Source organism: Vigna radiata, chromosome 5, assembly GCF_000741045.1.
Source record: "Vigna radiata var. radiata cultivar VC1973A chromosome 5, Vradiata_ver6, whole genome shotgun sequence".
Taxonomy (NCBI): domain Eukaryota; kingdom Viridiplantae; phylum Streptophyta; class Magnoliopsida; order Fabales; family Fabaceae; genus Vigna; species Vigna radiata.
The window spans coordinates 32448356-32465052 of NC_028355.1; the positions used below are offsets into that span (position 1 = coordinate 32448356).

The window sequence follows — 16697 nt, forward strand, 5'->3', positions numbered from 1 at the left end:
GTTGAGCATTGTTCTTAATTAGATTTTGTGATTCAGATTTGTGCATGATGAAGACACAAGCAAGCGAACCCGTCATTCCATCTCAAAGTGATAATGATAAAGGGTATCCACTACACCAACCACCACACCAACCACAACCACCACACCATTCCCCACCCCACCAAGCACCACCACCACACCACCACCACCATCGACACCACCCACGTCACTCGCCACCACCACACCAAGCACCACCACCACACATAGCACAACCACAATTCCGTCGAGCACCACCTCCACCTTATTGAGTCATCTTTTTCTTCGGATGCAATTTGTCATCTTTTTACTCTTATGTATTCTTAGTTCTTAATAAAGTATGATTATTTTGTTTCATGTCTCATGATGTTCCTATATTATATCACATCTTCGGAGACAAATGGGTTACAAAACTAAAATAAAGAAAAAAAATTGGTTAGTTTTTAAAAAAATACTCACTACAAATGTGTAATTAATTGATCTCAATATATATATATATATATATATATATATATATATATATTAATTACAGAAAAGAAAAATAATTTTGAAATATTTGAAGAAAACTGAGATCATGAAAAACACAAACTATACAATAAAAATAAAACTATAAAAACTAATCAAACTAAGAAAGTACACTAAGAGATAAAAAAAGAAATATAGAAAAAAGAAGACAACAAAAACCTAGAAAAGTAATTTAAATAACATATTAGAATTATTAAAATAAATTATTCAAACGGTACAAGAGTATTATTAAACTAAAAATCACAATTGATATGAAAAGAAAAACATGAAGTATTGCATTAATTTGTCAAACTAATAAAATAAAATAAATAATTTTATGTCTAAACCTTATCATTTTAAGAAATTTGATACACCTTTATTTTTTCCAACTTTCTTTAACCATTTACACTTGTTATGACCTCTGTATGTCTTGGTCAAATGTTATTTAAAACATTGGACATATGTCTAATTATCAAGAATTGTGATAGAAAACTGACAAAAACTAACAAAAAGACATTGCACTAAAGACAAATAAGATATAATCAATGAAAGTCTTTATATTAAACAAGTTTGGTTGTCATTAATATATAATAAAATACCAACATTAATTAATCAAGAACAACTCAATAATTAATTGGATAATTCCAATATTTTTTTTACAATATTTTAACATCATTTATGTGTAATTATGTGATTAATCCATAGTGGTGTTTATAATTATTATTATTATTGATTATGGAGTAATTTTGGATCAATCAGAAAATGACATAATGTTAAAATATTGTTAAAAAAATATTATCAAAGTATCATTTTCCTAATTTAAATTAGACAAAACTCGAAGTATAAAATATGCAAAATTGCTCATTTTTACATTACATATTTTGATTTCTTATGAAATCATATCGTTAACATTGCTTTTGTGGACAATTTGAGTTACTTTTTTATTTGGAAAATTGGTTGAGCATTGTTCTTAATTAGATTTTGTGATTCAGATTTGTGCATGATGAAGACACAAGCAAGCGAACCGGTTATTCCATCTCAAAGTGATAATGATAAAGGGTACCCACTACACCAACCACCACACCAACCACAACCACCACACCATTCCCCACCCCACCAAGCACCACCACCACACCACCACCACCATCGACACCACCCACGTCACTCGCCACCACCACACCAAGCACCACCACCACACATAGCACAACCACAATTCCGTCGAGCACCAGATTTTGTTATCCCTCCAAGCATTTGATTCTTTTAACGTCCATATTTTTTATAATTTGTAGTCAATTCATTGTTCTTTCTATTATTTGTCATCTAAAATTATACTACTTAGAATAAAAATCTTNTGATGAACATATTTTGCAATTTTCACTTAGAATAAAAATCTTAAGATGAACATATTTTGAAATTTTCATATCTCCAAGCATTTGATTCTTTTAACGTCCATATTTTTTATAATTTGTAGTCAATTCATTGTTCTTTCTATTATTTGTCATCTAAAATTATACTACTTCGAATAAAAATCTTGTGATGAACATATTTTGCAATTTTCACTTAGAATAAAAATCTTAAGATGAACATATTTTGCAATTATCATATAAAACGTTGTTCTGATACCATATAACGTGGCATCCTAATTACATTGTTTTATATTTAATAAATTGTTAATTTTTTTTCAATTATAGTAAAAAGTTTTGTAGTACCAATTCAATGGTTCAACTTATAAATTATATATTTTCTAAAATAAAGTATAACATTTTAATTACTCAAAAAAAATATTTTACAGTGTTATTATTTATTTATTTATTATCAATTCCTAGTCATAATTAAATATTAGTACTTATTTGTTTGCATTTATACAAATGAAACATGATTTTTTTAGTAGGATTAAAACTTTATTATTATATTTTCACAGGATTAAAACTTATTTTTTTGCATTTAGTAATTAAAATTATGTTAAGTTTATTTGAGGTTTCAACTGCATTTTACAATTAAGATTGAAGAAAAAATCTACACAAACAACTCAAGCGTTTTCATGAAATAGGTTCGAAATGTCAAATAAACTTGACCAAATTTGGTTAAAATGACTAAATCCACAAATTTCTAAAGTAGAGAAACTAAATTGGGTCAAAGTTTCGAAAATGGACTAATTCCAATTTTTAGTGAAAATTAAGAGACCAAAAACATATTTAACCCTTATTTTAATAATTATTTATAAACTGATTGAGTGTGGGTATTCTACTATCNCTATCCATAGATATTCGATACTCGTAAAAATAAATTAAAAATTTTATTTATATTTTATTAAGTTATATATAATTAAAATTAAAAAAAATAATTTATTAAGTTAAATTTAATTAAAATTAAATTTTAATTTATATTTAATTCAATTTATATTTTATANTAACAAATAAGAATAAATTAGATTCATCACCCTCATACTAATATATTATTTCATTTTTTCCCAATTTATTTTTCTCACTAATCTCAAATTAATGTAAACTACAATAGACCTATTATTAATCATTTTCTTTTAATGAATATTAATTGCTCACACTTCATAATTAATTAACAAAAGTACAAAGCATTAAAATTTCATTGAATGCCTAAGTTAATACATTTATTCTCTAAAAAGAGATATTGATGGTTTTTTGTCTTTTACTTGAAATTGCTTTCACCATTTGAGTATATATAGGTTAATAGTTGTGGTTAAATAACATCTTCAGTGAACAACATGGGTTTTTCAAACTGTTCTCTTGTCAATATGGCGTTCTTATTAGCTCTTTTCATCATGACTTCAGGTTAATGATGTTCAATTCACTCTCTTTTTAGTTTCTCAATTCAAATGACCAATTTTCTTTTACATTACATATTTTGATTTCTTATGAAATCATATCGTTGACATTGCTTTTGTGGACAATTTGAATTACTTTTTTATTTGGAAAATTGGTTGAGCATTGTTCTTAATTAGATTTTGTGATTCAGATTTGTGCATGATGAAGACACAAGCAAGGGAACCCATTATTCCATCTCAAAGTGATAATGATAAAGGGTACTCACTACATCAACCACCACACCAACCACAACCACCACACCATTCCCCACCCCACCAAGTCCCACCACCACACCACCACCACCATCGACACCACCCACGTCATTCGCCACCACCACACCAAGCACCACCACCACACATAGCACAACCACAATTCCGTCGAGCACCACCTCCACCTTTCTGAGTCATCTTTTTCTTCGGATGCAATTTGTCATCTTCTTACTCTTATGTATTCTTAGTTCTTAATAAAGTATGATTATTTTGTTTCATGTCTCATTATGTTCCTATATTATATCACATCTTCGGAGACAAATTGGTTACAAAACTAAAATAAAGGAAAAAAATTGGTTAGTTTTTAAAAAAATCCTCACTTAAAGTGTGTAATTAATTGATCTCAATTTATATATATTAATTATAGAAAAGAAAAATAATTTTGAAATATTTGGAAAAAACTGAGATGATGAAAAACACAAACTATACAAGAAAAATAAACTATAAAAACTAATCAAACTAAGAAAGTACACTAAGAGATAAAAAAATAAAGATAGAAAAAAGAAGACAACAAAAACCTAGAAAAGTAATTTAAATAACATATTAGAATTATTAAAATAAATTATTCAAACGGTACAAGAGTATTATTAAACTAAAAATCACAATTGATATGAAAAGAAAAACATGAAGTATTGCACTAATTTGTCAAACTAATAAAATAAAATAAATAATTTTGTGTCTAACGTTATCATTTTAAGAAATTTAATACACCTTTATTTTTTCCAACTTTCTTTAACCATTTACACATGATCTCTATATGTCTTGGTCAAATGTTATTTAAAACATTGGACATATGTCTAATTATCAAGAATTGTGATAGAAAACTCACAAAACTAACAAAAAGACATTACACTAAAGACAAATTAGATATAATCAATGAAAGTCNTTATATTAAACAAGTTTGGTTGTCACTACTATATAATAAAAGCCAACATTAATTAATCAAGAACAACTCAATAATTAATTGGATAATACCAACATTTTTTTACAATATTTTAACATCATTTATGTGTAATTATGGGATTAATCCATAGTGGTGTTTATAATTATTATTATTGAATAAGGAATAATTTTAGATCAATCAGAAAATGACATAATGTTAAAATATTGTTAAAAAAATATTATCAAAGTATCATTTTCCTAATTTAAATTAGACAAAACTCGAAGTATAAAATATGCAAAATTGCTCATTGATTACTAACATGTCACCCTCCATATTCAGATACACATTGACTTGATATATCGTGACTATATTTTATAAAGTGGCATTTCTTCTAAGTTTATGATTTTAGTTTTGTTAATTGTATTTGTAATTTAGCAACGATTTATCAACAAATATATGAACACTATAATTACATTATATAATTTTGAAATTGTTGTGAAAATGAATTCTTTAATTATTAAAATTTATTATATCTATTAAATTGGTAGTATGATTATCTTTATTTTAGGAGAGTATCACATTCATTTTAAGCTAATAATTTATATTTTTAAACGTATGCTATAAACTTTAAGTTCTATTATGTATTAGAAATGATTTAATTAATAGCTTCAATTTTGTTTTATTTGCACTATCTTAATAAATTATATTCATTTCATATTTCTTAAGAAATGTGATAAATATGTTATTTAAAGTAGGGTCACTTGATACATAAACAAAATTTAAACTAATTGTTTTAGGTATTGGGTTGAAGTCTCTTACTAAAAGCAATACAAGTTGTTTTGAAGACCGGACAGATTTTCTAATTATTTTTAAGTTTTGTTTTTCGTTTTTCCTTTTTTTTATAGTGAGTACCTATTAAAAGCACTCTGATTTTCAAGTTGAAAAGGATTCTACATTACACTAATATTGTAACATTTTTTTAAATGGTTGTATTTTTAAATTTTTCACATTTGAATCAATATTTATTTATTATTATGCTGAAGTATTTTAAATCTAATTAAAAATATGTATTGTGTTAACGTATCATTGTCTTTAGATTTTGTTATCCCTCCAAGCATTTTATTCTTTTAACGTCCATATTTTTTATAATTTGTAGTCAATTCATTGTTCTTTCTATTATTTGTCATCTAAAATTATACTACTTAGAATAAAAATCTTGTGATGAACATATTTTTGAATTTTCACTTAAAATAAAAATCTTAAGATAAATGAACATATTTTGCAATTTTCACATAAAACGTTGTTCTGATACCATCTATCGTGGCATCCTAATTACATTGTTTTATATTTAATAAATTATGTTAATTTTTTTTCAGTTATAGTAAAAAAATTTGTAGTACCAATTCAATGGTTCAACTTATAAATTATATATTTTCTAAAATAAAGTATAACATTTTAATTACTCATAAAACATATTATACAGTTTTATTATTTACTTATTTTTTTATTATCAGTTCCTAGTCAAAAATAAACATTAGTACTTATTTCCTTGCATTTATACACATGTAAAAATGATTTTTTAGTAGATTAAAACTTTATTATTATATTTTCACAGGTATATATATATATATATATATATATATATATATATATATATTATGTCACCTTTTAAAATATACTAAAAATTTACCATATTTTAGTTGGTAAAATTGCTTTCATGTATTCTAAATTCTAAATTTTAAGATTAAAAGTATTTAAATAATTTCTTAATTTTTTATACTTTTATTTTAAATTAAAATAAAAATTATTAAAATATCTTTCTATTTAAAGTATTTCTTTTTATTGAATAATTTTTTTTATCAATTAAAATTTAATACATTTTAAATATTACAGAAATTAACAAATCCATATATATATATATCTTTATTAACTTATGTAACTTCTTAAATTATAACAAATTTTAATTCACAAAAATATCTTTATTCATTAAAAAAACATACTTTAAAAAAAATGTATATTTTAAGAGATTATATAAATTAACAAATTATATATATATATATATATATATATATATATATATATTATTTTTTTCTTTTTATTATTTTATTTTAGGATTAAATATGTTTTTGCATAAATTAGTTCTTATTTTAAGTTTTTAAAATATTTTAAAAATTCAATGTATATAGTCTTTTTATTTTAATGAGGATAATGTTTTTAGATTTGTTAAATCCTGTCAAGTTAAACTGTCCTCGTAAAATACCTCTGATTCATAAAAAAATTTAATATGTTTATATTAGAGAAACTACATTCATACTTAGAATCAAAATATAAAAAAAATTGAGACAAAAGTAAATTCTAATTTCAACTTTTAATGATACTAAATTATTGTAAAAAATTGTGTAATATATAATAATTTGAGAAGTAAATTATAATTTCACACTTTAATGATTGTAAATCATTATAAAAATTGTGTAAGCTGTGATCTTTATTTTTTTATCATATAACATTTTCAAAAGTCTTCGTTTATGCGACTGATATTTTTTGAAAATACCATAGAGGGAAGATGAAAATTGTATTCTAGCGAATTTTAAGTTATGAGAAAGAAGAGACAGGATAAGTACATCAAATTGGGAAAAATGAAAAATTACAAAAGGAAGAGAAATTAAAAAATGGAGTATATAAAAGAGAGAATACCAAAATAGAATACAATATTTAATTTATAATTAATTAATAAAAATATAAAACATAATTAATAAAGTATACCTACATCTAAGGATGATAAAAATATTTATGTATGTATGTAAGTATTTATTATCTACGAGAATAACCGTTATTTCAAGGATTAAATATGTCTGTGGTTTTTTAATTTTTATTAAAAATTTAAATTAGTTATTTTTTGAAATTTTGGACTAATTTAACGAAATTATTTTCTTTAATTTTGCCTTCCCTTCCCCACACACACTTCAGAATTAATTAACAAAAGTACAAAGTATTAAAATTTCAATAAATGCCTAAGTTAATACATTTATTCTCTAAAAAGAGATATGGATGGTTTTTTGTCTTTTATTTGAAATTGTTTTCATCATTTGAGTATATATAGGTTAATAGTTGTGGTTGAATAACATGTTCAGTGAACAACATGGGTTCTTCAAAATGTTCTCTTGTTAATATGACATTTTTATTAGCTCTTTTCATCATGACTTCAGGTTATCAATGATATTCTATTCACTCTCTTTTTAGTTTCTCAATTCAAATGGACCATTTTCTTTTACATTACATATTTTGATCTCTTATGAAATCAAATCGTTGACATTGCTTTTGTGGACAATTAGAATTACTTTTTTATTTAAAAAATTGGTTGGGCATTGTTCTTAATTAGATTTTGTGATGCAGATTTATGCGTGATGGAAACACAAGCAAGAGAACCCATTATTCCATCTCAAAGTGATAATGATAAAGGGTACCCACCACACCATTCCCCACACCACCAAGCCCCACCACCACACCACCACCACCATCGACACCACCCACGTCATTCACCACCACCACACCAAGCACCACCACCACACAATGCCCCACCTACACCACCACATTACTGAGTCGTCTTTTTCATCGAATACAATTATCTTTATATGTATTCTTAACTTTTAATAAAATATGATTATTTTGTCTCTCTGTCTTTCTATATTATTAGACAACTCATAATTTTTTTGTCATATAATAATGGATAAATATAAGTTTCAACTATTAACATTTAAAAAGAAATAATGAAATTGGATTTATATAAATTAAAATTAATTTAAGTAAATTTAATTTGTAAAAAGGTTACATAAAATTTCAAAACTTTACTTCCAACTTGTTTATAAATTAATTTTAATTTACAATGAATTTTATTAATTATTTAAGAAAAAAAAACTCGATTATGCTTAATTTATTAAAAAATAATATTTGACACGCGGTTAACATTGACATGTCACAGTGAAATTAGTTTTTTATATGCTTGTGGGTCCATCATATTTGAAAGACGAGCGTAAAGCAGGAAATGGAGAAAGGATAATGGATAATGAAGTAAATATGTTACAAACCAAACACTCATTGTCGTTTTCTTTTCTAACGAAGCAAAAAGAAAAATAGGATTGCTTGTGACAAATTATTACATGTTATTTTATCTTACAAGGTTCATCTTTACCCAATTATTAAATCAATTTATAAATATTGAAAACTATATTATATTGTCTGTAACGAAATTAAATATATACATATATATATATATATATATATATATATATATATCATATTAATTAAAAAAAACCTATTTAATAAGTTTTTTAACAGTATAAATTCAGTCAATAATATTTTAAATATATAAAAATGTACTTTTTAAAGTATTTTTATTTTTTATATTTTTAAGTAAAAGTATTAAATTAGTTATTTCATAAATGATTTAATATTTCAACATATGAAAATAGTGAAGAGGTGTAGGAGTATTTGGGGTGGTGGAGAAAGCAACACCTAATTACCCAATGAGTTCACTCTTCCGATAGTTAAACCAAGCTGAAGATTTCTACATTCTTGATCGAATTGGAAGAATTCATGATCAATATTTTTCCATTGTATTGAATGAACTGAATGACAAAGTAGTCGATTAATTATTCTCTCGTCTGCAAGCAATTTAAGATTTTTAGTGTCTTTTGGACTCACAAACAAATGCTTAAGTATGACTACGATTGGAAGATAACAAACTACTTTCATAACAAAACCATCATTTTCTATATATAACTACTATCTTCACTATTGTTTTATCGCTTATATATTGATAATCCACATTTTATACATTCTTTTCAAACATTTAAACTTTTTCATGTATAATATGCAACCATTAGAAGATGCATATATCCTTTTATACTTCATACCCATCGAATGAAGAATTTTCATCGCATCATAATTACGAGTGAGTATTATTTCCATATGAAAGCATTTCATTCAACAATGACAAAAACTCTGTGAAACTCTTATTGCTCCATTCATTGGTGATCTTCAAATTCACAAGCCTTAACACTATTGACAAAAGTGTGAGTTTAGTTGAACCGACATAGCATTAGTGGACATCGTCTCATACATATGTTTGGACAAAAACTTTTACGCCAACATCATAGATTATGTCCTTTGATTTGTTTTATTCTGATCGATCTTTCATGATGAAATCAAATACATGATGTTTTATATAAATTACTATTTGTAATTGAATTTATATAAATTAAAATTAATTTAAGTAAAGTTAATTTGCAAAGAGTCATATAAAATTTTAATTTCTTTCTTCCAACTTATTTATAAATTAATTTTAATTTACGGTAATATTTCCTAATTATTTAGAAAGAAAAAAAAAACTCGTGCAGACATAATTTATTTCGTTTAATTTTAATTTTAAAATGAAAAGAAATTTTCCAATAAGATCAAATTAGGTATTATTATATTTTGATTATCTGTTAATACTTCAAAATCCATTATTCATTTATCATCATATAAAAATTATTAAAAATAAAAAATACAAAACAATAAAATTACATTTCTCACATAACATAACCGAACTATACATATTGCGATTTATTTTATTTAAATGAAAAGGAGTTTAGACAAGTTTTTTTTAATGAAGTTACCACTTTGGCATATATCTCGTGAATGTTTGGTGAGTGTCTTGTCTTACCATCTTCGGAAAAAAAAAATTGGTTAGTTTTAAAAAAAAATCCTCAAAATGTGTAATTAATTGATCTCAAATTTTTATTATATATATATATATACTAATTACAAGAAAGAAAAATAATTTTTTGAAGAAAACTGAGATCATGAATAACACAAACTATACAAGAAAAATAAAACTAAAAAAACTAATCAAAATAAGAAAGTACACTAAGAGATAAATTAAAGAAAAATAGAGAAAAGAAGACAACAAAAACCTAGAAAAGTAATTTAAATAATATATTTAGAATTATTAAAATAAATTATTCAAATAGTGCAAGAGCAATATTAAACTAACAATCACAATTGATATGAAAAGAAAAAACATGAAGTATTGGATTAATTTGTCAAACTAATAGAATAAAATAATTAATTTTGTGTCTAAACCTTACCATATTAAGAAATTTAATACACCTTTATTTTTTCCAACTTTTTTAATTATTTACACTTGTTATCGTCTCTATATTTCTCGGTCAAATATTATTAAAAGAAAACTCACAAAACTAACAAAAAAAAGACATTACACCGAAGACAAATTAGATATATATTAAATAAGTTTGATTGTCACTAATATGTACAAATTATGCCAGATATCAATTTGTTATATTATATTATAAATTTCCACTTCTTTTATAAGATCTGCTATATTAAAAACGTGTCTATATATATATATATATATATATATATATATATATATATATATATATATATATATATATATATATATATATATATATATATATATATATATATATATATATATACACGGTTTGTTAACTTGTGTATACCTGTTTTTCATTTTTAGCAATGTGTACCCGGTTTTAATAAACAAAAATGCCCTTATATCATGAATTTTAAGTTTTAAGGTTAAGGATATTTTAATAATTTTCATTCTCAAAATTAAAAAAATAAAAAAAGAAACTCCCCAAAACCCCTATCCACCTCTCTCATTCCTCTCAACCCTTTCTCTTTCATTCATTTCTTTCAGTTCAACCTTTTATCTGTCATCGCTATTCTAGCCCCAATTGAAAAAAATAAAAAACACTTGTCTTACTTTAATAATTTTCATTCTCAAAACTAAAAAAAGAAACCCCAAACCCTTACTCATCTCCTTCATTCCTCTCAACCTTTTCTCCTTCTTCTCTCTCATTCAAACATTTTCTTTGTCATTTCTACTAGCCCCAACTAAAAAAACACTTATTATTAAATAAAATGGTTAGAGGAAAAAAAAAATACTTACATAAATAAAAAAAATTAAAGCACCTAATTTTTTTCTTTATATAATTTTAAATAAAATTTCAAGATTTAGAATTTAATTGTTTGATTTTATCGTTGAGAATTTTATTGTATTTTGATTTGTTCTTTCTTTAGTAAAGGAAAACAAGTTAATGAATTTCTACCAAAAAATTAAATGGCCACGGAACAATGTTACGTAGTAGTCTCAGAATGTAAAGGAAGGATGCTCATAAGTCTTGGTGCAAGTTGTGCCTGTCGGCTGTAATATATGTAGTGAAGATAATGAAATTAAAGAGATTTTGAATGAACTTTTTTCGGAAGGTGAATATGTCAATGACTCAACTCTTTACAAAATTAAATTGTTTAATAAGGAGTGTTTTTGTAAGACCGAGAAAATGTAGAGTTTATAAATAAGTCTTAAATATGTTTTATTAAAATCTACGTGAGTTTACAAGGTGTTGTGTAGTTTAGTTAGTGTGCAAGTCTTGAGAAGAACATAAAGTTCTATATTATTTTGTTAATATAAGTGTAACACTTCTTATTGTTTGATGGTTAAATTTGTGATGTGTTATATTCTAGTGTGATGTGTTGGCTTGTTGCTAAAAATATTTATTTAGGATTGAATGTAAGAGAGTTCGGATCTTAGAGAGAGGTTCCTGTGAAACATTTGTTTGATTTTATTTATATTTTCTTAAGGGTAAGAATGTCCTTTCCATTTTGTAATTAAGGTGTGAAAGTTATAAATAAGGGTGTGGCAAATAAAGAAAAGTACTTTAAATAATATAAGTTGAAAATTAGAAAAAAAAAGGGATAAGAGGTTATTTTTTTAAAATCACTTGAGATATTATAAAGATCACTACCTAGGTGGTTTCTTTTAATTATAATATGATTTATTTAAAATAAAAATAAAAAGGAGGTTTATAAAAGAAAAGAAAAGGAGATTACGTTAAAGGGGAGAGAAAGAGAACATACAGCATTGTAAGTTAGAAACTTTCTTTGAAGAAGAGAAATGTTTTCTTTTAAAAGATATAGTAGAAGTGTGAAGACCTATTATTGATTGATGCTCTATAATTGGCTAAGGTATGAGAAGTTTTCTTTTTTTCTTGATTTTATGATGAATGTAGAAATTTTCTTGAGTATTTTATATGATTATGATAAGCTATCTTTACATTTAAATGGTGGATAATTTAATTGAGTGTTCAATATCATGATTGAATATTTTTTTGATGTGGTAGAATTTTTGATTGATATTTTTAATCATACATAAACGGCACTGTTTATTGAGTATTAATACCTGAACATCATTTGACAAGCAATGGAATTCTACGTAATTGAATTATAGGTAATTGAATAATAGAATGATTCATGTGCTAATTGAATGTTACATTACTAGGAATTCACGTAAATGGAATTATGTGTCAGAGAGAGATTAAGATTAAGAATTTTATATTATTAAGAATTCATGTGATTGAATTCTGTATCACAGAAAGTATATTATACGTAGGGTTTTAATTATGGCAATTACTGTAATAAAATTTAGGGTTTGGAATTTATTTTAATTTGGGGGTTTCAGCCTTTTCATTCTTTTTGGATTCAGAAGACCCTGTTGAAGGTGGAAAGCACTTTCACCATCTCTCTTTCTCTATTCAATTTCCCATCTCTCTCTCTCTCTCTCTCGTTGTTCAACTTTATCACTCTTACTCACCAGAAGCTTTAAGCTTCTTTCTATTCCACTCTCTCGCGGACAACCAAATCTTAGGACTCTATGTCTTGAGCAAGGCAAAACGTCACGACGGCGAGAAGAGCGGCACTGTACTAGACACGACGAAGGCGTCATGCAGCGGCGGCGTTTCCGTGAGGGTTCTACATTCGATGTTTTAGCAATGCGAGAAGCCCTGTCTGATGGCGATGTCGTGGAGGAGAGGAGCAAGCTTGCGTTACGGTCTGGTGGTTTCCATTCTCAGGCGGTTTCGTGGCAATCGAGATTTTTGACTGAAGGTTTCGATTTAGTTTTGAGGTTTCGTTGTAGTGGAAGCAATATTGCCTTCAAAATGTCAACCTTGAGGTTTTTGTCGAAATTGTGTTTTCTGAAGTTGAATTGGGAGTTTCTGGGGTTGATTCATCCTGTTTCTGAAATTGGGAAATTTGCAATCTGTTCTTGTAAATTAGGATTTTTGGTTCTTGATATACGTTTCTTGCGTTCTGATCTTACAATTTGGGGATTGTTCCGACCTTGCGTTTTGGGTTTCTGATTTTTCACCTTTTGGATTCTGGCGGTGGTTGCGATGGCAGTGGCAACCGTTCCGTGGTGGTTGTCGGAGTTGCGCGAGTGGAGTCGCCGGTGGGTGCTGTCGGAGTGTTGTGGCGGCCGGCCGAGGAGTCCCTGAATGTTCAGTTTGGCTTGCAGATTGGGATGGTGTGGTTGGGCCAGTGGTTTAGTTTGGACTTGGACTTGGGTTGGATTGAATTGATATTGGACCAAACTTAAATAAAATAATTAAAAATAAAATAATAATAAGAGTTGTTTGGGTTAGTAGGCTTAAAATTAGTTTTGTGCTGGACACTGAATTAGTAATGGTAAATGCAAAATTAATGATAAAAGAAAATGTAAGATAAGGAAAATTGAAAATAAAGTTTATGTTCTAAACTGATATTAGAGAAGTAATAAAGTTAAAGTAATAAAATTTTAAATATATTTGGAAATCGAAATTGGAGGATAAAAATAATAGTAAAGATAAAGATTATGTTTTTGAAATTAAAATAACGGAAATTAAAGTCATTTAATTAATAGTTTACGAAATTGGAAAGAAGAAATAAATATTAATTGTTTTTAAAGACGAGAATAATGAGATTATAATCATTAATTAGAATATTAAATTACTTATTAACTTTAGTTTGATAAGAGAGAAGAATAATACAATTATAATCTTTAATTAGACCAATAAATGTTTTATTGTTTTTGGTTTATTAGTAAATGTTATTTATTTATTTATTTTGATTATTGTTGGAGTAGAATTCATGTAATGTTGGTTCATGATGACAATGTGATGAGAAATCATGATGTGGAGAGTATAGTCACATTATAGTTAACGAGGATATTGATTATGTTCATAATATAAAAACAATTATGTGAATATAGGTAACATTATAGATGAATGGTATTATTATTAAGTTGTGCTTAGTTATCGTGTACATTTCTTTATCATTATTGGTTGTGTTATGGAAGCTTACCCATATTTGTTTGTGTTTGTGGTTGTATATGTCTTGCGATGATCGTATAACCAAAAGTTATACGGGAGCAGATGTTGCAGATGCTTCAGATGCATGATAGAGATGCGAGAGGGGGGAAAAGACTCATGTTAATTAAAGTTTTTGTGCTATAAACGTTAGAGTCAATGTAATCGGGTTTATTTTATTTTGTTTCTATTTTATTAATTTTGGTATTTTATAAGTGGATTTCTATGATGATATTAGGATTTTAAAAATTTTAAAATTTTCCTAATAATCAAGATATCCCCAAAATCGGGATGTTACAGTTTTTTTAGTTGGGACTAGTGCAAAGATGACAAAAAAAATGTTTTAGTGAGAGAGATGAAGGAGAAAGGATTGAGAGGAATGAAGGAGGTGAGTAAGGGTTTGAGATTTCTTTTTTTAGTTTTGAGAATGAAAATTATTAAAATAAGACAAGTGTTTCTGATTTTTTTCAATTAGGGCTACGGTAGGGATGACAAAGAAAAGGTTAGAGTGAAAGAGATGAAAGAGAAATGGTTCAGAGGAATGAGAGAGATGAGTAAGGGTTTGGGGGTTTCTTTTTTTATTTTTTTAATTTTGAGAATGAAAATTATTAAAATACCCTTAACCTTAAAACTTAGAATTCATGATATAAGAGCATTTTTGTCTACTGAAACCCAGTATACATTGTTAAAATATTATACCAACTAAAAAACAGGCGTACGCAAGTTAACAAACCCATATATATATATATATATATATATATATATATATATATATATATGATATTTTTCTAATGAATATAAATTACTTTTACAGTATAATAAAGTAGATTCATCATGCTCACATTAATATATTACTTCATTTGTTCTTTTCTTTCCTTTTTACTAATCTCAAATTAATTTAAACTCGAATACACCTATTATAAATAATATTTTTAATGTACAATTTAAATAAAATTATTTTTCTTTAATTTTTAATATATATATATATATATATAATTATAATTAATGTGAATGTATACCATTATTTCCAATAAAATCATATAATATTACACTTATACTTAATTCACAATTAATTAACAAAAGTATAAAACATTATTAATAAAGTATACCAACATATATGGATGATAAAAATATTTATATATCGACGTGAGTATTTATTATCTGTGAGAATAATGATTATTTTAAGGGTTAAATATGTTTGTGGTCCCTTAATTTTTAGTAAAAATTGGAATTAGTTTCCCTTTAAAACTTTGGAGTAATTTAGTGCTTTATCTTTAAAACTTAATGAATTTAGTCCCTTTAACAAAAATTTTGTTAAGTTTATTTAAGGTTTCAATTAAGATTGAAGAAAAAATGTGAAAACAAACAACTCAAATGTTATCATGAAAGAGGTTTGAAATGTCAAATAAACTTAGCAAAATTTGGTTAAAATGACTAAATCCATAAATTTCTAAAGTTGAGGGGCTAAATTGGGCCAAAGTTTCGAAAATGAACTAATTCAAATTTTCACTGAAAATTAAGGGATCAAAAACATATTTAACCCTTATTTTAATACCTATTTATAAACTAATTGAATATGGGTATTCTACTATCCCTATCCATAGATATTCGATACTCGTAAAAATAAAAAATTTTAATTTTATTTATATTTTATTAAGTTAAATATTATTAAAATTAATAACTTTTATTTTATCAAATTAAATTTACTTAAAATTAAATTTTAATTCATATGTGATTCAATTTATATTTTTCACTAACAAATAAGAATAAATTAGATTCACCATCCTTATACTAATATATTATTTCCTTTTGCTCCAATTTATTTTTCTCACTAATCTCAAATTAATGTAAACTTCAATAGACCTATTTTAATAATTTCTTCTAATTTATAATTTAAATAAAATTATTTTCTTTAATTTTGTCTTACCCATATATATATATATATATATATATATATATATATATATATATATATATA

General features: G+C 25.4%; 1 protein-coding gene across 1 annotated transcript in view; it reads right to left on the reverse strand.

Annotated features, from left to right (window-relative positions):
- Nucleotides 1–72: 72 nt before the first annotated feature.
- The window catches only part of LOC106760621 (PE-PGRS family protein PE_PGRS16-like), a 22411-nt gene continuing 5786 nt past the window's right edge, over nt 73–16697 (reverse strand). Inside the window, exons 3-4 of the mRNA XM_014644039.1 lie at nt 7980–8090; nt 73–279 (exon numbers count right to left, since the gene is read on the reverse strand). Coding sequence (XP_014499525.1) covers nt 73–279; nt 7980–8090 — 318 coding nt within the window. The remainder of the gene's footprint in view (nt 280–7979; nt 8091–16697) is intronic.